The 24,194-nt window shown below is 41.7% G+C and overlaps 1 protein-coding gene across 2 annotated transcripts in view; it reads right to left on the bottom strand.

Moving 5' to 3' along the window:
• Positions 1-7,851: 7,851 nt before the first annotated feature.
• Positions 7,852-24,194, bottom strand: part of TXLNB (taxilin beta) — a 33,638-nt gene continuing 17,295 nt past the window's right edge. For both annotated transcript variants that reach the window (XM_015858413.1, XM_015858412.1), the window contains 6 exons: positions 23,742-23,936; positions 22,002-22,121; positions 16,829-16,903; positions 12,480-12,572; positions 12,171-12,266; positions 7,852-11,068 (listed from right to left, as the gene is read on the bottom strand). In XM_015858413.1, coding sequence (XP_015713899.1) covers positions 10,298-11,068; positions 12,171-12,266; positions 12,480-12,572; positions 16,829-16,903; positions 22,002-22,121; positions 23,742-23,936 — 1,350 coding nt within the window. In that variant the 3' untranslated portion in view covers positions 7,852-10,297. The remainder of the gene's footprint in view (positions 11,069-12,170; positions 12,267-12,479; positions 12,573-16,828; positions 16,904-22,001; positions 22,122-23,741; positions 23,937-24,194) is intronic.

Genomic DNA, 24,194 nt, shown 5'->3' with positions numbered 1-24,194 from the left:
AATTCAACTTCCCATTGATAGCGTCTGCATTTCTGGGTGCATCTGGAAGGGTATCTGTTCCCCTGCTGCACCTCTTCCTTTCTATTGGGGATGGCTCCTACCCAGCTCTGCAGGGCTGCAGTGATGCTCACAGGAGGGACAGGAGGACGTGGTCCTCTAGACCAACTGCACTCATCTGGCATCTGTGCTTGCAGCTCCTGGGTGTGGTGCAGAGGCATGGAAGCTGGCCCTGGTGAGCACCAGCATGGGTGTGACTGAGCTGGATTATTTTGCCTATGCGTTCTCTCTCCCTCACCAGTGACTTTCTTCTGAGGACTATTTATCTTAAAGTTTGTGTGGAAAATGAAGGAAGAAAAGAACTCGCTGGCCCATGCTGCCACATGCCTGTTGCCCAGGGGTACACAAAGCATTCCTTGCACAACAAAGCTTTCTCATGAGGTTTCTTGCTTTCTTAGTCATGCGCGGGGCAGATGATGTAGTTTTCACAAATTGCCCATTTTTGGCTGAAGGAAATGAAAAAGGTGTAGCTTGCTGCAGTTCCAGGGAGCCAAGCTGGGCTTTTGGCAGGGGAGCTGCCCTCCATCTTCTGAATTCTGTGGAAGTGATTGTGTGACTGCTAATAACAGAGGAGAGTTTCTACCAGTGCCGGACATTCTAACTGCTGGGCATCAATAATTCAGAGTGCTGGTATTGCAGAGAATGAGCACTGTATAAATTAATCATGTGTTTGGGAGATTTCTTGTTAACAAAGAATTCTTAACAAGAACTATAGTGTTGTTATTAAAGAGGAGCTACACTCATAAACCCCTTTCAAAGGAGATAACCAGAAGTTTCATTCATAAGGCCAGGGGAAGACATTTGGCTGAAGGCATGCTGAATGAAAGAGGAGATGGGATTAACATTCCACTCACCCTTCTATGCAGTGTACAGTAGACCCTAATGAGAGGAATGGGTGTCCTAACACAAGAGTCTGGGGGAAAACTGTGGATTTAGGATTTTGTGAAAGACTGGGAGATGTTCAAACAAGGCGTTTGATGTCTAGTTTAGTTTTCATGCAATAGAAAATTTGGCTTTGGAGAAATTCTTTTCAAGTACAAAGAGCTTACTTTGATCTCTCCTTCCTGTCACTATCATTAGAGCCAGTATGGGTTAATACCACAGTACCTGACATCGAAAGAGTGCCTCAAGAAGGGAGGAGAGCCTCTAGGTTTCACTCCCATATTGCACAGGAAGGTGTCTGCTTTCCATCTCTCTCTCTGTTGTCAAAGCCTTAGAGGAAGTTTGTTATTTGTGTGGATTTTGGCACACTTTGAGCCTGACTTTTTCCAATGAAAACGTGCTGCAAGCAAGGAGTGCTGGATAACCCAGCCCCGCTCTGCTCCCAGGTTGGTGGCATGACTGCTGTGCCGCTCTCTGCACAGCTGCCAAGTCTGCAAACACACCTACCCCTGGAGCAGCTGGACTCCTTCTGGATCCTCTTTCCCTCCTGCACTCAGCAGCTTATTAGTGAAAACACTGCTTTGGGAGGCAAGCCAGAGAAAGTGGGCCAAACTCTGAAGTGTGTGTGCAACTGCAAACTCTCATTTTCTTCACATTTGTCTCGTGATAAACCTGTGTGCATGAAGTCACAGTGGTTTAACTGCATCATTTTTCATGAACAAGACTCAGAAGCCTCTGTGTTGCACTTTTGAAAACCTGTAGTGTGGCAGCAAGGACCTCAAAGGAAGCCTGGCTTTCCTCCAGTGCACCATGACTCCCTCTGACTGACATGGTACACACTACACTGGCACAGAGGAAGGGCAGGTTTTGACTCCTGAAGTCAGTAGTGGAAGGGCACAAAGAGTATGAACTTACCCAGCGTCTTACCCTTGCCCCTGGCTTTTGGGACCAAGACGCAGGCATCTCACCAAATCTTCAAGCTAAGTATTAGTTAATCATTTGCTATTCTTTAGCTGTGATTGATGCTTTTAAGCTAAGTTACTTCAGCAGAAGTTTTCAAAACAGAAGTGTGTATCTGGTGAACTTCAAAATGGCCATTGTATGTTTACTGTTCAAACTTTGCTGGTTGCAATAGCCCTGTCAAATGCCCAGTAAGGAACACTTCCAGAAATGGCTTCTTTGTGCTAGGCAGGTGTGACAAGGCAGCCTTTACAAGACCAGCCTAAGTTTCTTAACCTTTAAGGATTATAAGAAACTTGCTTTGTTTTCTCTCTGTGAAGGCATCACACATGGCTGAGCTCTATCTGAGTTCCGAGTGATGCTGCACTTTTTTAGTATTAATACTTGTAGGAACATGTGGGACTTTCATACACCTGTGTCAATATTGTTACCAATTACTCCTCTGCTTAGAACTTGGAAAGATTTGTTGAAGACTCGGGAGAACTTCATTGAGTGCTTTCTTTGGAAGAGAACTGGCACCTTATGTCAGCACTACATGAGTGCTTATTGTTATTATTGTTATTATTGTTATTATTACTGCCAGCTCTTGGGAAGTCCTCAGTCTTTAACCTGGAAAGTCAGAATCAGGAAAAGTTCTGTTGTCTCCTGTTTATACCAAATCAATGAACACAAATTCTGTTTTGCTAATGAAGGAGTGTGGTTTATTCCTCCTCGCAAATCATATAACATGTAAATAAAAATGACCACAGGAACATCAAGATCCCGAAGAGCAACATGAGTCAGTCCATGGAGATGCTGTATGCTCTCCCCAAAAGGGAACTTCCCAAAACCTTTCTTCACATAAACAACCACATCTGTGACTGCAGTGGTAACCATAAATGCATGCAGAACATGGGTGTGTGTTTTTTGTTGTTGTTTTTATACTTTTTGAACAGCTAATGTGCACTGTGTGCCCCAAGCTTCCGTGACCAGGCTCACTTGATGCACTCTGGGCACTGGAAGGATGTGCTGGGTGGGTAATTTTAGTTCTGCAAAACAGAACAGGCTGCCCAAGGAGGTGTTGGAGTCACTGACCCTGTAGGCTTTTAAGAAAAGGGTAGATGGTAGTAATATAGTTAGTGGGCATGTTGGGGATAGATTGATAGTTGGAACACATGATCTTAGTGATCTTTTCCAACCGTAATTATTCTATGATTCTAAGTAGGAATCTGAACTTGTGGGAAGCAGAATTAAAGTGTTGCTGTGTCATATGTCCTGCTGGAGCTGCAGGAGGTGAGGATCTTGCATTCCCAATGTATCTGGACAAACCCATCCATTTTCCAAAGGCTGCTCCCCATCCTTCTCAAGCGAAGCCAGATGAAAATGCATTTTCCTACTAAGTCTAAAGCCACTTGATGTGATTTTATCAGATTGAAGATAGGTAATGGCAGACAAGCTCAGGTATGAGAACAGATAAGGGTGTCTATATCAAAGCTTTTATTTCCTTTACCAGCAAAAGTAATGTACAGCTCCAAACTGTGGAGTTGGTTGTTATCATAGCAAAATGCTTATGGTGTCTTCCCTGTCTTTTGTACAGGGTGAGATTGGTACTTAAAATACAAATTTCCCTCTTCAAGTTCAGTTTGCTGTCCCCAAGTGGAGATCTCTGCAAAATAATCAGTAGAAATGCTAGCATGAACTCTGAGAACAGTATTATGCTCTGGAGTTAACAGCCAAAGAGTGCACATCTGTGTGCATTTGCCTTCTTTGCTTTACAAGCAAATAATTTACAAAGTTCAATTAGTTGTTATTGTGACGAGAATTAAGGTTGTAGTTTCATGAGCTCCTGGTGGTATTTTTGTTGTCTGGTTTTTGTTTGTTTGTTTAAAGGAAGGATTATTGTGATGATCTGAGTTTAAAAAAGAAATAGTTCTTCTTTACATGGAAGATGATTTTTCTTTTCCTAGATTTTTTGAGTGACCTAGTTGTAGCATAGCTACACACTGGGGAGGGCAGGGAGTTCAGTACATTGGCAGGAGTGATGCCTTGAATGGGGCAGGAATCTGTAAGTCATGCTGCTGCTAATGCTAACATTGCATTTTAAGCTCCGTGGAAGGGGGTGGCAACCCCAGAGAAGAGATAGCAGCTGTGAAACATGATGACTAGCACAACTCGACTCTCCCACTGGGAGGACTTGCTTAGGATTTTTTCTCTGTACAATTGCTGTGATATTGGAAGTGTTCAGCTTGCAGCTTTCTAAGAAACTGAAATACCTGGCAGTTAGTAGGATGAAACTTTCAGGTGTTTGCTGTAGGACACAGGGACCACGCTGACAGAGAAAAGAGGAGTTTCAGAAAACTGATGAATCTCAACAAGCGCTGATTTTCTAAAAAGCTATTGCACAACTTTTTCCTATGGGATGTGAAGGCAGCCATTGCTGCAACCTTTCATTTGAGATAACCTTTTTGGTCTAGGAAAGCGCTGGCTTCACAAACTGGAAGTGATTTGCAGAGGAGTGATTCATGAACAGCTACTGCTGTGCAGGGGCACATGGATGCTCAAAGGCTGGTAGGTGCTCTCAGTTTCCTCACTTAGTGAAGTATTAGCACTCTAATCCTATTGTAAGCCAGTATGGGAGCTGCACTGGAAAAAAATGTGGTTATTTTTGATTCAATAATGTGGAGCTGTAACTGTTGGGACAGGACTTCCCTTTTCATGGTGATGTGAGCTGTGACAACTGCAAACTCCAACCATCTTGTCAGACATGACCTAGATTTGATGTGAAATGAAACCTAAAACTCATCATATTTTGTTCTATTTTTAACAAGGCACCTCCAGCAAGCTGTAGTGAACTGAATGACTTTAGTGTAGTCATCAGATGGGAGAAGTGTGAGAAAGAGCAAAGAGCTGTAGGAAGTGGGCAAAGTGGTTCAAGAAATTGTGCTCTGTCTTTGATCGTCTTTGAGGAGAGGATGTTAGTGGGAACATGGCAGCACTTGGTGTGTGGATAAGCTGCAAAACTGAGGCTGTGGCCAGGCTGTGGCCATTTGTGGTCGATCAAAATTGCTTCTTGGCACTCTTCCTAGAAGTAGGTTTATTAAGTGTAATGTGTTGGTCGAATTCTAATTGAGTAAAACCATTCTGCCTCTCTCAGGACTCCTGAAGTATCGGCTGGGCATAATGTTTGCTGCACAGGAAGAGAGAACTTGCTAATGGTACAGTAATTCAGCCCCTTGGAGTGGATTCACATTTGATGTTAATATGTGTAGCTCGACTGTTTCCAGAGGACCTCCCCTGATTTACATCTGCAAAGAGTTTGACCTTTATTTTCTGCTGATGGCAGTGCCAGAATTATCAGGGCAAAATACAGAAAATAGGCAATTAGGGAATGAACTAGTCATTGAAAATTCTTTTTATTACGAGACATGTAGAGGTTGGGTTCTGCTCTGAGGATCTGTATCTAGTGAAAGCTTCTGCTCAACTCTATTTCTACTGTGCATTGCTGCTGCCTTATGGCAGAGTAGGCAGCCCACCAGTCTGGACTGAAGTAATTCCTTAACACTTACAGCTTGAAAAGCATTTTAGGATCCTCTGAGATGAAGAGCACTGTATGCTATGTGTTTTGCTAATCTGTGTATAAAGCAATTCATGCAAGTAGGAGGGCTTCCTGAACTACTTTTTGTGTGTTCTGTCACGAGAAAGGGAATATTTTACTAATTCTGAACTTATTTTGTTGAATTTAAACTTGTGTTTTAGTTTTCAGCAAAGGTGAGATATTTTTCTTCATCTGTTCCCTGTCTTCTGTCTCACTGCTACAAGGTATGACATCTAAGTCCAACTTCAGAATCTTTGTTTTTGTGCTGAGTGTAGCATGTTTTGCCAAAGCTGCCCTTCTTTCAGGCCGGACTGCAAGTGCTTCACCTGCATCTCAAAGGTGAATCCTGGTAACTTTGTCAGAGACAGACATGCAATTAAGCCTCTCCCTCCTTGTCTTATTTCCCTTTTTTTCCCTTTTGCTGCTGTCCCTCCCCCAAGACTGGGTCCTGAACTGCAAGACCTGCTGTCATGTTTCGCAGTGCCTGCGGGAGGGTAGCTGCTCTATGCCACACTTGGTCATCTGCAGCTTACCAGCAACTACAATTTGACACATTGTGTTGGGTCAAGTGCAATGAGTGGCTGGTGCTGCTGGGCAGCCAGTGCTGTCATCCAAGTGAAGCTGTGAGCCAGCAGGGTTACAATCGATATCGCCTGCTTCATCTTTGAAAGGGATGTGGCAAGCCTTTTCTCAGTAGGAAAGACAGCACTGCAAAGTGGTGAACTGTGTTAGTGCCAGCAATTGATGGGGAGTTTACAAACAGTGCAAATGCCTCCTTCATGCCTTGTCTGCTCTTTGTGATTGCCCTTTGGCTAAGCACAGCTGATGATTGAAGAATAATGGGAATGGAAACGTGGGGGTATCTTGTTAGCCCAGGAGAGAAGCTAGTCCTATTGTAATTCCCTGGTAAAGAAGTCTCAGTTCCATACTGATGAGCACAACTGTTTCAGTTTTTAGTTTAGTTTTTTTTCTGGACTGTAATATTTCCTACCAGTCTCTTGCCAATAAGATGTGTCAAGATGGCAAAAATATCTGTGGATTGCCACAGAAATTAGGTAAGAGTGTTGTGATAGTGTCACAGATGTGATTTTAGCTGTAATCCTAAAAATCCTCTCAGATGTGGATAAATTATGGATTGCTGAAAAAGTTTGTTTTACATGTTCAGCAGGGGAGTTGTTACATTTTTGTAACTGACTAAGGTCAGACATGCAGAACAGGAAAACACATACTTTGTTTCTTCTTTTGCAGCTTTTGCAAATCAAAGGCTGCTGCTGGTTTGGAAGCAGTACAGCAGTGAATTGGTTTTAATAAGGGTACAGAAGGATACAGCTACCATCACCACCTTTCTTACCCCAAATCTGTGTCTGACAGTATGGGAAAAAAAGTATGTGAAATATAAGCAAGGCTGAAGGAGCAACCACAGCACACAGACTGATGAGACTGGCAATGTCAGAAAGAGAATGGCAGTAAGGATGAGTTGTAGGGAAGTAGTACATGTCTCTGCTGCTTACTGCATTTCAGTGACCACAGAAGGGGGCTGGGTTTCTGCCTCTTGGGTGGTAACTGAGGCAAGTGCCTTGGACTGTAAAGCCTACAATCCCAAAGGCTTTTCACGAGGATACTGCTATGTACAAAGGCAGTTTTGCATAGGGCACCAGTACTGGAAGACAGCAAGAGGAGGCCAGCAGCTTATAGTGAAGATGAATGAGGGAAAACTAAATAACACAGGAATGGTCATGTCAGCTTAATATGCTAGTCTGACATGATGGGTGGTGAACGGGTACACAACTATATTTTCTAGATTTTCTGCCTCTGTTGAGGGTCCTCCCTCCTACAGGCCATGAGATAACATGTAAGCCACCCCTATGGTGTGACTGTAAATTCTCCATCCAGCCTGAGACCAGCCAAAATCTTCCCTACATTTTTGTTCTTCCATCTCTTGCAAGCACAGGAGGCCAAGTCCCATACTAAAAGCTTTCAGCACTCTAAGTAAGTATTGACAATGAGGAAGAAACTGCTGGGATTAAGTGCAAGTTGGTAGAGAGCATGGAAGAGCAAAAGCAACTGCCATGTGGGTAGCAGATCTTAGAGTAATGAGAATTACAAGTATGTGAGTACAGTTTTAGATGCAAAAATTAAAGAAGGACAAAATGAGGAAGGAGAAATAGAGTGGGAGTGATCTTTCCCTGGAGGTTGTGTAATTAATCATGAGGGACGAAGCTGTAGGAATAAATCATAACTATGTAGAAACTTTTATCTGTAGGATCCTTGTCTCCCTGCTGAAGTTGGAAGGTATGAGGCAACTATTATGTAACTGAAGACGTGACCATAATGCTTATGCAAAATGGAACCAAGTTACAAGGACATGTCAATCATTATCATTATGTAATTGAATATTTGACTTTATGAGACAACTACAACAATTAAAGGTATTTTAAAGGCCTACTTTAAAAAAATAAGAGTTGGCTACATGCAGGAAGTTCCAAAACTGACAACAGAATCAAATGAGATCAAGAAAGAGGAGAAGAAAAAGAAAAGGTATATAAATTACACAAATTTTAAAACCACCCTTAAAAAAAACAAACAGAGCTTGTAGTGGAAACCACATTTCTACAGACTCAAGGCAATAGAAACTAAAAGTAAATCAAGTGAATACAGCTTGTTTTCTTAGGATGAAATTTTGCTAAAAGGCAACATTTTCAAAGGCACGTAAGAGTCTTGGTTTTCAGAGTGTCTTGGTTGATTTGCTTAGGACCTTGATCCTGTATGTATGGTGGTATTCCTCTTACCTAACTAATTTAGACACGTAATATTTGTCATTTTAAATTTAACATTGTTATTTTGGGCTGATTCTAGAATCATTGAAGAGAAAAACATTTTCTTCAATCTTGGATGTTTGTTTTACCAGGGGAGGACTTGTCCTCAAGAAACGCCTATTATCTCCATTACTTATAAAAGGAGCTTAACATAACTAAGACTTAAATGATCCACTTTCAGGTGATTGAAGGCATGAAATAAGTCCTGTCAGCATAATTTAAGACATCTACATTTGGTAGCTGAAGCTCTAATAGCTACTTGTTAGTCTGTATTAGAACAACCAACATTTGCAACTTGTGCTCTGTATATTTGAGTTAGCTCTCAAAGACTGAATGTACAGTACAAATGCAGATGTTCTCAGCCAGGCTGCTTACACAATAGCAGAACACAAAGATTCAAACCTCACTTTTGGAGGATGACATGCAGGAATGAATGTGTGACCACGGTCTCCCACATTCTGCCAACGGTGGCATCTTTTCTCTTAATTCAACTGTATTTCAATTTTGGCTTAAATTCAGATCAAATTCTCCTCAGGGGCTCTTGCAATTTTTTTCTAGTCATGAGCTTGTTTGATTGTAAGATTTAGCTTTCCTGCATCTGGATATCTCATGTTACTGCCCTTTTCAGATTCTTAAGCTATTCAGATCACAATCCAAAGACCTAGGCTGCATTCCCTAGGGCCTTCTTACTCTCTTTCCTTGAGACCAGACAGCTGTCTTGGTAGCTACACCCTTACTTGCTTCCTTCCTTATCCTTGTACTTGATGTCAAAATCAGTACTTCTGGCTTGGCAGTTCCAACATGGGAGAGAAAATACTAGGCAATGTTGTGTTGACAAGCAGATAGGAAGAGCTGTTTAGAAAAGAAGTAGAAATACAGCTGGTCCCCAGAAAGAACAGCGATTCCTGCTTTTCTGGTACGTATTTGCTCGTGGGCTACTGACTTGAACAGGGTGACAGATAAGTGTGCTTGTCTTTCTCCTGGTTGCATTAGCACGTACAATGGAGTCAGAAGGAACCTTCAGTGAACAGAGGTTCATGTCGCTGTGTCTGGGAGGGATCACATCATCCTGAAGCATTATCACAAGGGTATCTCCTGGTGTAATCTCTGCCTTTTGCTCCTGGTTTAAGTGCTGGAATCTGCACCCAGCTTCTGAACTTCCAGGCTTCCAAGCTCATTTGCTGGCTGGCAGCAGGTAGGTGTCTCTGTTTGATATCACAATCCCAAATGGTATGAGAAACTGTCAGGTTTATTTTAGATGCAGAAGGAAATTTGTGATTCCTACCTTGGAAATCACCATCAGCTTAGAAGTTAGTGTTCTTTTCAGTCATTTTATGAGGAATCTAGAAAAGGTCTCCCTTCCTTCATTGTTCTGATGAAAACAAAACCTCTTGTCAAGTAGAAAGCAGAAAAGACAGTTCAGGGTAAGGCTGAAAGTTAGAGATATGCAGTCCACATAGTGCTCAGTGGTAGTTTACTCTAAAAAAGCATAATAAATCACCTTTTGTTATTACAGCTCAATTTGGATATGGCTGACCACATTGATGGTTTCACTATTTTACTTTATAATCACAGATTCCTTTTTCCTCATTCATTGAGATCTCTGCATTTCCAAGTAAGCCATCTTTTATGCAACATATCAAATAGATATAATTAATTATGAGACTTTAAGTGTATGTATGAAAATAGCAATGACTTTTGAAATATTTAACTCCAGCATTTCAAAATCATTTTGTTGAAGAAGATGACTCATGGCTGGGAGAAAAGATACTGTAATTTTGTTGAATTTTCCTATCAGTAAGAAAATATTATGCTTTAATCAGATGAAGGACAGCAAAACATGCAGACCGAGTAAAACTGGATAGTGGTATCAAAGAGAAGTGCATTATGTTTGTCTACAGGTATGTATAATTGTGTTTTACCACTCACTTTTTAATTTACACAATAAATTTGAGGAACAAAGTAGAGCTATGGTTTGTCTAATATGAGCCTGAACTCTTCTTTGTCTTTAATCTACTGCTTCCATATCTGTATCCCCTTTTTGCTCTGCAGGCTGATCCTGAACAAACAGCTCTGCTATGTCACCCACATGTTCTACAGCTTCTGGTGTGCTTTTGGTGGATGGTGGCATATTTCCAACTGGAGCAGATGTGTTTTGCATGGGTGTTGGCACACTTTCAGGGGTTGCTGGCATGATTTTGGGATGTGTTGGCACACCTTCTGTAGGTATTGGCACACTTTCTGTGGGTGTTGGCACCATTTCTGGGGGCATGGGCATGCTTTTGGTGGCCTTTGGCATGTTCTCAATGGGTGTTGTCATATTTTCAGTGGATGCTGGCATGTGTTCAGGGGGTGCTGATGTGCTCATGCTGAACTGCTCACAGTGGTTCCCAGCCTCTGGCTGTGAAGTGAGATGAGAGGGGAGTTCTGGCGCAGAGCTGGCTTTACACATTTGAACATCGCATGTCTCTGAACTGCTGCTGTCGCTTGGGAGGGTCTCCTCTGCTTTGTGGGTCACCCTGAAAGCTTCAGCTAGCTCCTGCAGCATATTCTTGTCAGCAGCATATAACTCAATGCTTGCCTGCTCAGGGGAGGAAGGGTTTGTATTAGTGTCGTCATCATCTTCTAAGATGTCATTTCCATTCACTTCTTCAGGGAGCTGTGCTTGTTTTATTTTCCTGTACAATTCATTCCTCTCTTCCTGCAGAGCTCGGCAAAGGTTCTCTAGCCTCTGGATTTTCAGCACAAAGCACTCATATTCCTTGGTCCTCATGGCTTTCTGTGGTCAGAGACATTAGACAAAGACACAGACTGAGTTTGTGTGCATGCAGTTCATTGGTGGAATTAGCAATTACGAAACAATTTGAGATCTAGGCAGTCCTCACAGGACTCTACAAGGTTTCTGGCTTTCTCAAACTGCTCTGCAATTACCACGATCTTTGGTACTGAGGCTGCAAGAGGAAATTTGCCTTTGTTGCTGTATTGCATTAGCATTGGTCATACAGATCAGTTTTACCAAGAAATATTTGTAGGAACACCTGAGGAGGACATACTGTATCTTCATACAGAAATAGATCCAAAATCCTACCTGAACCTCAGTTCTAGTGAGGCTGAGTTTGCGGATTTTTGTTTGTTTGTTTGTTTTTGAGGGAAAAAAAAGCAGATATGTTTTTTATTTAACTTCCCTTCTAGATTCTGTGAGAGTTTCCTGAATTTGAACATTTTCTTGCTTCTTCAATGAGGAATCAAGAAATATCAAAATCCATAGAAATGACGATAGTACAGGACTACGAAACTAGCCAGAAAGACCCAGTCCAAGTTCATTGTAAGTCTGGGCTGAAACTTCAGGCAGCCTCTTATCTTATCTGAATGAGTTCCAACATGCTTACTAATTTCCTCTGCACTGTTTCTCTGACAGTGTGGTTAAAGCTATAGTGAGCCACAGTGCTTGCTTATGGCTCCTAGAGTTTGCCTGCATAAGAAGTTAACAAAAGGAGTGAATTTAAAATTCATTCACTAGGGCACATTAACTCTCTGAGTGCATGCTCTTATGCAAAAAGAAAGTATCATAAAGTGAACTAATGCCAATTTGGTTCTTTGCAAGAGCATTCACTATCAAGCACTTTTAGAGCACTTAAAATTCACAGGTACATAATTCAGTTTGTTGTGGACATAATGAATATTTCAGCATAATCTAAAAGTCCCAATAGTTGTGATGTTTGTCTTTTTTTCTTTTAAATGATCCAATAACCAAGGTAACATGAAAAAATGACCCCAAGGTTCAACATATACTTATTTTTTACTTTTGACAGATGCAGTTCATTGCATCTCCCAATTAAACTTTTATGTGGTGAAAGGGGTGCATCAAAAAGCCTGCTCACCTCTTCAATCATGTCCAATAATGCTCTGTTACAGTTCTCAAACCTGGATTTCCAAGTAGCAGTATCCTTTTCCAACTTCTTCATTTTCTTTGTCATCTATAAAATCAGGAAGAAAAGCTGAATCACAACAGCAGTCCTGCACTGCAAATGGAGTTAGGACAGCCCTTTTACTCAGGTCTTTGGCTGTAGTCATAACACTGCTCTCCAAAATATGCAGAAATGTCCTAATCCCAGATAAAATTACTGCAGTGTGACATATCAAAACAAAAGAGTGTCAAGGACAGAGTTCAGATGTAAGCTGCTACTCACTTTCTCCATCTCCTGTTTGAAGGTAGCAAACACTTCATTGCTTTTGGTCAATGTTTTTTGAAATTCTTCAAATCGCTCAGAGTAGAGAGTGATCTACATTAACAGGAAAAAGAAAAACAATGATTTCAGAGTTTCCAGAGGAGAAGACCTAGGAATTATGGATGCTGAGTTTTCAGGAACCTTGCTGCTAGGATGTCTCTGTGCTGGTTGCCCAGAAATGAAAGAATTCTCTAGAAGTGGAAGATTAGTGGAAACATTTCCCTAAGTAACTCCATAGAGGTTTCAGGAGGATAGCATTAAAATCTGACTAGATTTCCAGCCCCCTGCTTTCTTCACAAACTCCTTATACAATAAAGGCTGACTTATTTAGGGTGACCTATGGAACAGAAAGTGGTAATTGGTTAACTGAGCCATGTCTGTTAGTGCACTGGGCTATTGGAGCATGGCAGGGACTATCCTGAGTTGGTATGACCACTGATGCTGGGTGGGACTGGGAAACGGGGTCAGCTCTAAGTAAGACTGAGAACTGTGTCTGAGCAAGCATTAAGCCTTAATTCATCCAGCCACTCACCTGGTTTATCAGATACTCAGAAAGCCTGGATAAGAGTTAGGTGTATGATAAAAGCTGATAGTCACGTGAATGTTCAGCTGTGGTTGCACTTCGTCGGTAAGCACTATTTCCCTGTTTTTCCACGTAAAATCTATGAATATGTTTCTCCTTTTCCTTTTTTATTTATTTTTTATTTTTATTATTATTATTATTATTTTAATTTTTTTAAAAAATTATTTTCCCTTCCCTCCTCCCGGGTGGGGAAAGTGCTTCTAAAGCTTCAAAACCATGCAGGATGTTCTCTCTATAACGTACAGATACCAGCTGTTCTAAAGTAATCTCAGATGCTTTCTGCTGACATGATTGGACAGTTCATCAGCCCAGCCTGATAGCTCTTGTTAGAGCAATCAGCAGGGTGTATGGTGGGTGCAGAGGCTCCAAGCAGCTGGTGGGGCCAGCTGCCCTCTCCCACACCTGTGTGGAGCTGAGAAAATGATTAACCAGGAGCTTTTATTTCCCATGGTGCTAGCCAGTGCACATGTCCCCTGATGCTGCACTGAGGAAAAGAGGATGTAGAAAATTCTTCTAATAATGGGGTAGGTTTAATCCTGACTTTCAAATTGGTTATAGTTATATTATGATTTATTTTCATTCTGCTTAGCTGTTACGGTGCCTCTGGGAATATGTCATTGCCATAATTGCAGTGTAGTGTGGATTTGCCCAAGCTAAGTTTAAATGAGGCAGTTAAGGTCTTGGTGGCTGTGAACGCACCACTGGTTGCAGCCCTTCCCTGCCAAGCTGGTAAATGCATGGCAGGTTAATCCCTGCAGAGCTCTGGACTGCTGATATCGGAGCCTGCTGACAAACAGCATACGCCTGTGTATTTATGTTAGGCTGCAGCCAGAGCTGTGACTCATACAAAAACAGAAATTTGGAAAGAATTATTTTAGCAGCCAAAGTGCCACCATGTAGATGGGACCCTGATGCCAAGTGAGCTTTTTCAGTCAATTTGATGGCTCTGTAGAACCACCTGCTGTGAAGTGAGGGAGCTGGTATGAGAGCCTGGACAGAGATCTTGTCCTACAATCATAAAATATCCTGAGTCAGAAAGGTCCCACAAGGATCAGGAAACCCAACCCCTGGCTCCACACAGCACCACCCCAAATCCAAACTCTATGTCTGAGGGCGCTGTCCAAATGCTCCTTGAACTCAAGCAGCTTGGGTCAGTGCCTGCATGTGCACAGCCCTCTGGTGCAGACCCTTTTCTTAACCCCCAGCTGCTCCTCCCTTGACAGAGCTCCATGCTGTTCCCTTGGGCCTTGTCTCTGTCAGCAGAGAGCAGAGCTCATCTCCCCCTCTGCTCCTAGGGAGGAGCTGCAGCCTCCATGAGGCCTCTGCTCAGCTCCTCGGTTCTGTACTCAACAAGTGATTTCACCTGCTCCTCATACGTCTCAGTTCTGTCTCTGCTCCCCTTCCCAAATTTCACCTATTGTTTTATTAGATAAAAAAAAACCACAGAGTTTGAACAGGTCTACTTCTGATCTTTGCTGGGGCCTTAGGCAGTACGAGAGCACAAAGAACAGTTGAATATAAACAAATGAAATTCTTTCAGTGGCTTGGATCAAGCAGTGAGAGCTGTCTCTCACTAGGAGCGAGCAGTTGTGGAGATGAGGACCATGCATGTAGCAAGAGAGGATCCTCTGGCTCAAGTGCAGAGCTTCAGGAAAAGGTGGCACATGTGTGTTACCAGGCTGTGAGGCTGATCCCAGCACAGTGCTACAGCAAAGGCTTCCCTTTGGCTCTTTCACCTACTTCTCAGTTGCTACAGACCAATGGTTGTGTGATGCTGGCTACCAAAAATTAAAGGCCTGGCTCTTACCTTCTTGTTTTGTTTCAAAATATGGAGCTGAAGAAGACTGCCTAAGCAGTGCTCCCAGGCAGGGTGTGCAACCCCTGGGAAGCACTGCATGGTTTGGGTGCATACCTTGAGCTGGAGCCAAATCCCTGTAACCATTTGGAGGATGGATTTGGCTGTCTCAGGCATGCTGTGCTGACCAGAATCCAGCCTACATGAAGCTGATGTCCTTTGGTTTCCTGCAGCTCAAGGAAGCACAGGGTGTTCCTCATCTCTAGAATGAGTGGTGTCTCATTTGCTATAGCAGGTGGTGAGAACTGTATTATGGCTCCTCTTAGTCTCATTGACCAGTATGTTCTCATTATGTCCACATAGTTGTCCTTCTGCAATTATTTATTGGTTGTTTCATGCATTAGGGAGCTCTTTATGCTCTTCCTGTTTTGTGCTTGCACAGTGGCATCTGGTCCTTGAGGGAAGTCCATCAGTGCTACCATGCTGGAAATAGTACTAATTATTATTATTATTCTCAGTAATTCCAAGTGGAAACTGCTGTGTAGGTGCCAGAGTTCATGTACTTAAGAACACCTAACTGCATGTTTCACTTCAGCACACAAACCCCTTAATTTAAATGTATACTAGTCTGCAAGGGGGAAAAGGAATTATCAATGCCTTTGTGGGCTTGTTTTAATGGATTTTTTCTAAAAGCGTTTTTTTTTTTTTTCCCATTTCAAATGAGTGCTTCATATATTCTGGTTTTTATCAGTACCTTCACTTTCGTTAAACTGGCTACAGAGGTCTGTCTGCATACAAAATTCTTCCTTGCTGAACATAAAAGTGTAACTAAAACCACTCAGAAAATTGACCTGCATTTGGGACTAACTCAGCTGGAGGCCTTTGAGGTTTGATCGCAGAACCTGTCAAGCAAGTGTCCATGTCAGTGCATGTGACATTCTTCAGTATGCTACCTGCTTATCTCAGTCTTTGAAAAAACATGTGGGGACAGTAGCTCTCTTACCATGTCTCCAGGTTATCATTTTAACTCCAGCCCTTCTTGACTGCTCAACAGATAGGAGTTGGATTGTCTGCAAGGGCAGAACTAGAACAACTTAGTAGTATGCCAAACTGTGAGCAAGGGCATTGAATATCCCTGCTGATGAATGACAAGCTGAATGGCTGCAGGACCAAGTACCCCCAAAATTGGGTTGGGAGGGACCATTTTCACAGACAAGTAGGAGAAAATAAAGCTATACTGCTGTTTTTTTGTTTGTTTTTTTTAAGTGTAGGAAAATCTACTGGTGCGGTCTCTTTTTGATGGAAAGTCTGTCATATCATTTAGATTTCTCACTTGTATTTAAGGTCAATTATCGCATTGCATTCAAAGTGTAGGAGGTAACTTTTTTGTCTGTCGCCTGTTCCTTGCTTTTACTGCCTTCTGCTGTAGCCTGACTTTTAATATAATTTGGGGAAATCATTTTGCTTTATAGAATATTTCAGAATCTAATCTTAGTACTGAAACCCTAGAGGTCCCTTGTTGTAAGCCCTCAGTTGGCAAAAATCAAGATAAAGTTGATAAAAGCTCTGTTGTCACACCCCAGACTAGAAAACTGCATAGCACATCAGTTCCAATTTGCTGTATGTGTTCTATGTTTGTACCTCAGCGCTTTTATGGATTAGAGACATGCAAGCCCGATATTTCTGGTAATCAATCATGCCAAGGCACTCATACTGTTTTGTGGTTTAGCACTGTAAACACTCATAGATACCACAGCATGATGTGCAGTATGGGACACTACCTTACTGTTGGCTTCACCGTAGTTTGTGTAATGAAGAATGAAGATAGAAAGAATTCACAGAAAATAGTTTGGATACTTTACCTGAAATATGTGTAATGGGCTAGAAGTGGACAAACAAAGACACACCATGCAGTCACCTCTCCTACGTCACCTGTGCCTGCAGGACTGTCTCTTGTTCCTTTAACATTTTGGCCTGTAGCTTCCATTCTGCAGCTTGATTCAGGAGCTGTGTTTTGAGCAATGGAGAGAAAAATTGTTAGATCCCATTTTATCAGCTGGAAACCATCAACCTCAAGCTTCATATGCCTCTGTTGCTGCTGACTTAGTAAGTAGTGATTTAACTCTCATATAAATTTAGCTGGAGGAGTTAGGCAAGATAGAATATTTATTGCTACCCTAAGGAGAAGGATACTTGAATATTAGTTCAAAACCGGTTTAGAATGAAACATGCAGTATAGTATGCTCTAAGAAGTATGATATTTAACCATATCTTCGTGTGACTTGTGGAGAGTGGTTACAGCACCTTCTGGTACTGTCATTTCAACGCAGCTTGGAATTAAATTCTTGATGTCCTTTCTATTGCATGTTTTCTTTTGCATTAATGATCAATACTTAGCCTACACATGTTCACAGTCAGACTTGTGTAAAAAAATCTGAAGGCTTCCAGAAAGGGAATGCATAGTAAGTGTCATACAAAAACAAGCTCTGTTATCTTGTTATCTTAGAGCTTCTTTTGCACTGATGTGACATTGGAGGAGACTCCCAGCTCAGGGTGATAAATGCCTCGCTTAGATCAAGAAGACAGCCCAGGAACAGCTTGATTGCAGTTTCATCCCTGGCTGCTCCTGGGAAGACGTTATCTCTTTTTCAGAGTATTAGCAAAATGACATTTGGACATGTGGGCTGCACACTGAAAGATCAGCTGAGGGTAGGGAATTGTAGGAAAGAGATGCACAGACTCTTCTCCAGAGTGCAGTTAGAAATCATCACTTTCAAAGTCCATAGTAAATAGTCCAGAAATTGCTTTGATCTGAAAGCAGGAAATGAAATATTTACTGAAGCGTTAAAGAAATATCTGTTGTCTTCCAAACATGTATCAAGTGTTATTTTTACTGGTTAAGCCAAATTTATTTCAGGAAAAAAATGCAAGTGATAACTTGTGAAATGATGATTAAATAAATAATAGTTTTCCACAGAATTTCTTATGTTGGACTAAACTGCACCATTTGAAATAGCAAAGCTGGACTCTGAGGTATTTTCAGAAAAGTACTGTATAAGTCAGTAGAACCCATTCGTATTGGAAGTGAAAAGTGAGTGGAATTACATGTAGAAGAAGTATTTGATTATAGTAAAAACTTTGATTCTCAACATTTAGTTAGAAAGAAGACATTCAAACTACTTGAATGCCACCTGGCAAAAAGGAGGATACACCTTACAAATGCTGATTGAACAATATAATGAATCTCGCCATCTCCAGCTATTTGCAGCACAGGAAGTGAATAAGATTTATCATATACAAATATATATACCTACATGTATATATATTTATATATAAACTAGAAAAACATTTATTCCATCGATTTGGCCCTTTTTTGGAAATCCACTGAATTATTCACACCTACAGTTTCTTGGATGGGAATGATTTTATTTCTACTTGGTGATTTATTTTGTTTTGAGAATTTGAAGGGTGTCTGGATCAAATGATTTAATGAAAAGTGCTTTGAAAACCTCCAGAGCTACTCAACCCCAGGCCAGTCATTACTTGCAAGATCTGGGCTTTTATCTGTACTCCTTAAATCTTGTCTACAGTTACCTTCTTTTCCAGCATATCTGAGGTAATGAAGAGGTCACACCTGCCCTGCCATGTCTTCTGCTACAGTACAAAAGATGTAAGATAGGCAGAGAAGGCAAGGAAAAGGTACATATTTTGCCTGCTAATGAAACTGTTCTGTACTATTGACCCGTTTCACTTCTGTAGCCACTGAAAATCTAAGAGTTAATAAACTATTCTGTAAGGGAAGCAAGCCTCAGACAGGTTTGCTCAAATTAACGTGCAGCCTGGGGTCATCTGCAAACACCAAGCTGAGAGAAACTGCATCAGGAGAACTGATACATTTATTAATTGGCTACGAAGTAGTAACAAGGAGGCTGTAGTATAACGAAACGAATAAATATTGAATGTGGGGTTTACAAAACAGCAATTCAGTGAAGTGTGGTGATGTTATACAATATCATTAGAGCTATGATAGCTTCTGGAAGCCCAGGCAGTCATATCATGCTCACAGCTAAAAGAACAAGAACACTCATTCCCATTTAATGACATAGATCTAGGGAATGGCTTTGTGAAAAAAAGGTTTCCCTCTTTTTTTGCTGCCGTAGTTTTCATATTCCAATTATGTAGACATCTGATCATTACCTTTCAGTCACACTCTTCAAAGTCACAGGGGCTTTAAACTGCAATTAACTGCAGTTCAAAGTTTGCTTTATGAGTGCTAAAAACATATGGTGTGTTGGGGAAGTCACAAATAGTGCTGAGCACTTATAGGATGATGGTAAAACTGCATATTTAGATCAGGCTGACACTTTGGGGGTCATCATGCTGCTATGCAGTATGGATGATTGCTACTTACACAGGGGACTGCATTCTTGCTTTTTGTGTGGAGTGAATTGTGCAAGCAATAAGACAGTTCTGTAAGGGATTCTGTCTATTGAGCTGTGATGTTCAGGGTCTGCAGGAGAGGACATCTCTCCCTAAATGAGGTAAAGAAATTTTGTATAGGAGCAAAGATTCCTGTATGAAAGAAATGCGTAGGAAAACATCAAAGTGAGCCTCCAAGGAGTAATCAAATAGATAAAGAATACAGAAATTTTCATTTAAAGACATTTGAAAAGTCCTGCAGCAAAACTCATGCATGAGGATGTAAAAAATTTGTATGCAGAGAACTGGTATGGACAGGATACTGAGATGTGGTAGGGCTCTGACTGTGCAGTTGAGCTAATGAGAGGTAACCCTAAATGGAAGGACTCAATCAGAAACATCTTAATTCCACATACATATACATACATACATACATACATACATATATATATATATACACACACACACACACACACACATTCTCTCACACAGTAGCTGAGTGGGTGGGAGTAAGAACTTGGCATTATGAGTGAGGTGGGAGACGAGTTTAGGCCAGCTCTCTGGGTGCTGGGCTGTCTGTGATAAATTGGGATTTGCTAGTTATGCCTTGACTCGCTGCATGGCTTTTGGCCAGTCACTTATATTCTCCAGCCAAAGCTACCTTGCTCCAAAGTGATGTTACTAATGTATCACCTGACTCCCTCTAAGGCAAGTCTTTTTGAACATTAGCTTCAATAGTGTGAAAAAAAGTCTTTGAACACAGTGTGTATCATTATACACCCACAGCTTAAAGGCTTTGTAGCTTGTTTTTGAACCTGCTATTTCATAGATGCTAATCGTACATTCAGCAAAGCCACAAAGGAAATCTCCCACTCCTGTATGTGTGTAGATGGAGATGATTTTCGTTGCTTTATAAGAAATGAAAATAACTGAACTATGCATATCTGCACTGAATAAATTGTAGTGAGAAACTTTGGCTACAAACTTGGCCAGTCACAGTAGCACACAGCCCCAAAATTCTCTGAGCAGAGGAAGAAGAGTCGCTGATACATGGCTGTGTGTGGGTTTTCTTCAGAGTCACAGAGTCAGTGCCCTGCCTTTTGTGTCTTTTTTTTTTTCTCTCTCTCTTTTTTTTTTTTTTCCCCACTGTCTGAAATCTGGGTCTTAGTAAGAAGACTCACAATGGCAGCAGTAAAATAAACCCAAATTTGTTTTTTGTTGTAAGGGATTTATTGTAAATGCTCCCTGCACTTTGAATATACTAAATCTGCTGAGGTTCTACTGTCATGAAGAAAATTTTGGGTTCTGGCTTTACACAGACCCCACAGTGAAAGAGCAGGTACAGCCAGACCATGCACTGTCATACAGGGACACACCAGTGTGCACTTGGAGAAGTCCTGGCTGCTCTTACTTTTCAGTTTTTAGCTAGCAGAAAAGATTTGTAACCTACTCTAGGGAACCTGCTTTGTCAGGGTTTTGGACTAGCTGATCTCCAGAGGTACCTTCCAATCTCTGTGATTAAGTGGGACTGGGTGTCCCAGCCACAAAGGCAGTGCAGAGAAAGAGGATGAACAATTTTTGGTGAGAGGTGTTTGCTGTATTTCCTTTGTACATGATCCCATAGTTTTGTCCACAGTCACCATCCCTGGAAGTGTTCAAGAAACATTTAGATGTTGTACTGAGGGACATGGTTTAGTGGGAAAATATTAGTGCTAGGTGAACAGCTGGACCGGATAATCTTGGAGGTCTTTTCCAACCTTGGTGATTCTATGATTCTGTGGTATTTAGGCTATGCTGGTGCTAATGCATCTCTTTCCAGACGTGGGGATGGGATAAAAATCCTGTCAGAATTCTTTGATGCAACTCCTGAGCTGGTCAGAAGACTGCTAAGGACTACAGGTTCCTTCCAGCTGTTGAGATTTTCCCTATGTGTAGCCTGGGAAGCTGCCACTGCTGAGAAGAGGGTCTCTGTGCCAGTGGAGAATGCTGGTAGATGCTAGGTAGTTGTGAAAATGCTAGGCAGCCTGAGGAAGTACGTTTTGAACCATCATGGGGAGGGAGGCTCTGCAGAAGAGAATCACAGAACATCTATCTAGAATTGGAATGGGCCCACAAGGATTATCATGTTCCAACTCCTGGTTTTACACAGGATGGCCCAAAAGTTGGACTTGACTGCAGCAGCTCCTGTTCTCCTACATTTATAAAACTGGACACACAGGAGAATGATTGAGGAGGCTCTGAGCCTGGGGGGATATTGGCCTTCAACTGATTCAATCACAAGACCTTGTTCCCCTCCCTGCTTGTTTAAATGTGATCATTTACCATGTGAGGAGATGGAGTATCAAATATCAGAGCCATTTGAAAACTGATGGCATCATCTGACACATCGTGACAAATCATTAGAGCAGTAGTAGTGAGTTTGCTGAAGGAGTCTGTGCTATAACCTACTGCACACAAACTTCAAAATCTATAAATGCTCCTGAAAGTAGCTTTTCAGATGCTACTCCTTTACATCAAGCACTGGCAGTAGTAATAAATCCTTCTCTTATGCTACTCTGCTTCTGTGTCATGGCTTGGACCAGAATAATCAAATGTTAGTGAAATAGCATGCAGCTCTCATCTTGGCCTTAAGTTAGATTAAGAAAAGTAGATTAAGTTAGAAAAAATAGATTAGCATGATAAGTACATATTCCTTTTCCTTCTGATGTCGCTCCTCTGCTTCCTTCATCATTTCCTGAGACTGCTCCAACTTGGCATCCACCAATTTCTGTTGAAGTTCTCTGTGCTTAAATATTTTGTCAAGGTGCTGCAAGAGAATAGATTCTGCTGAATGTGCACGTTTAGTTATGTACACAGACACTCATGCTCATGCATGCACAGCTATCTACTGGGACACAAAAATATTGCAAAACAGGAAGTTTCCCAACCCACTGCAGCTATGAAAAAGCCATGGTGCTGATAAGAACAAACTGTGCCAGAATTTGCATAGGAAAAGAAATGTGTTTACATCATCTATTTTGATGTGTAACCAGCCCCCCAAAACAAACAAACAAACAAAAAACAACAACAAAACCAACAACAGCAAACCCTCAGCATCTTTTCCAGTTCCACGATACGCATATAAAGTCATCTGTATAATCCAGTATAATTGTAGATCATAAAACTGCCCATCAATTAGAAACATGTGGGGGAAGCACTGTTTTTGGAGCTGCAAAGTAGCCTGTGGTTCTAAGCCACTGCGTGGGTAAATGTGTGATGACAGATTGCACCTCCAGTGCTGAGGGAGTGTGTGTGCAGCTCCTCCTGTATATATATGTCTAGTACATCCCATTGGATCTGGCCTCACATGGATAATGTGGGCCTGGAGTGCTTGGGTAAATGAGAGGGGAAGTGGGACAGATGAGGTCTCCTATGGCCTGTAAAACTTCTGGCTCCAGTGACTTTCAGGAAGTGAGTACTGCTGATATCACTCTTCACTGCTGCAGCATTTAGATAGAGCTCAATATTCTGAGCACATCCTTCTGCTTTACATTTTCCTTTCATAGAAACCACAAGACAGGAATGTACGTTCCCTTCTTTCAGCGCAAGACTTCATACAAGATGCAACAGATTTAGAAATTAGTGTATTGTATCAGGCATTCCAGATTGTGAGGACAGGTTACTCATGTTTTATTCAGTGTGATAATGTTGTCTGGTTTCACTGAGCCACACAATAAGCACATTTGGAAACAATAAAAAGACCCACTGCAATATGTGCTAGTGTTTGTCATTAAACCACCACAGAAATGGGAGCTTGGGAATTTTCCAGAGGGCTTTTGGTGTTAAAATTTCCTGAACTGCTCTAATGTTTATATTTAAAGATGTAATTTTCAATTCATCTATTGTCGATTTTACTGTAAATGTTATTCCTGCAAAGAAGAGTCTGTTCCAATGCAAAGGACCCGCTTTACCTTTGTTATTAGCTTTGTTTCTGGGGAATGGTCACCTCAGCAACCTGTGTCTGGGGGGATCAGAAATATATCTGGCTGTGGGCCGGGCTGTCCAAAAAGGTAGAACTGAGAGGTGCTTTATGAGCACTCTGGGGTCCTTTGGGACTAGGAGAGCAGCAAGTGAATGGGGGTAGAGATTAGCAGGCAGCTTTCCCATCTTGCTACATGGGAACCTCAGTCCCTTTTCCCACCACCATTATAACTGCCATGAGTACTGCATGCAGGGTGCCATCAGGTCAGCTTTTCACCCACATATTCCATGTGGCATCCTGCTGGCTCGATGCATACAGGCCCCCAACTGGACAGCAAAGCACAGCAGAAGCTACCCATGAGATGCCCAAACGATAGTCAGTGGGGATGACATGTTCACAGTGCTTTCCACTTCCCTCCATGGATCTGGGTTTGCTGCTGGTCCCTATGGGCATTGCAGTGCTCACCTCTTCCCGCAGCTCGTACTGGTCAATAATGCTTTTCAGCTTCTCTGCCAGCTCTGTGTTCTCCTGGCAGAGCTTCATGTTCCTCTCACTTTGCTGCTCAATCTGAGCCTGTATTTCACTCAGCGTGCCCTGGAAATGATTTGTTATTTCTTTCCTCTTCTCATCTTCCTCCCGTGCCCGCTGAATTGTTTCCTCCTGAAGTTAAGTAGAGTAAGAAGACAGTAGGGTAAATAAGATGCATAACACAAGTGGTTCTGAAAAGCTGTTTCAGAGTAGCACAAGGCTACTCTTTGAAGGATTATCTGTGTCTGTATTCCCCTTCAGAGATTTTCTTGCTTTCATGTGCTCCAACATTAGGCATGATGCTGAATTATGAGAGCAAATTATACAGTGGTCTTGAAAAAATTACATAACTACGAATTTGCATGTATAAAGATGGATGTAAAGCAGAAT

Source organism: Coturnix japonica, chromosome 3, assembly GCF_001577835.2.
Source record: "Coturnix japonica isolate 7356 chromosome 3, Coturnix japonica 2.1, whole genome shotgun sequence".
Taxonomy (NCBI): domain Eukaryota; kingdom Metazoa; phylum Chordata; class Aves; order Galliformes; family Phasianidae; genus Coturnix; species Coturnix japonica.
This window is presented reverse-complemented; position numbering and strand designations above follow the sequence as displayed.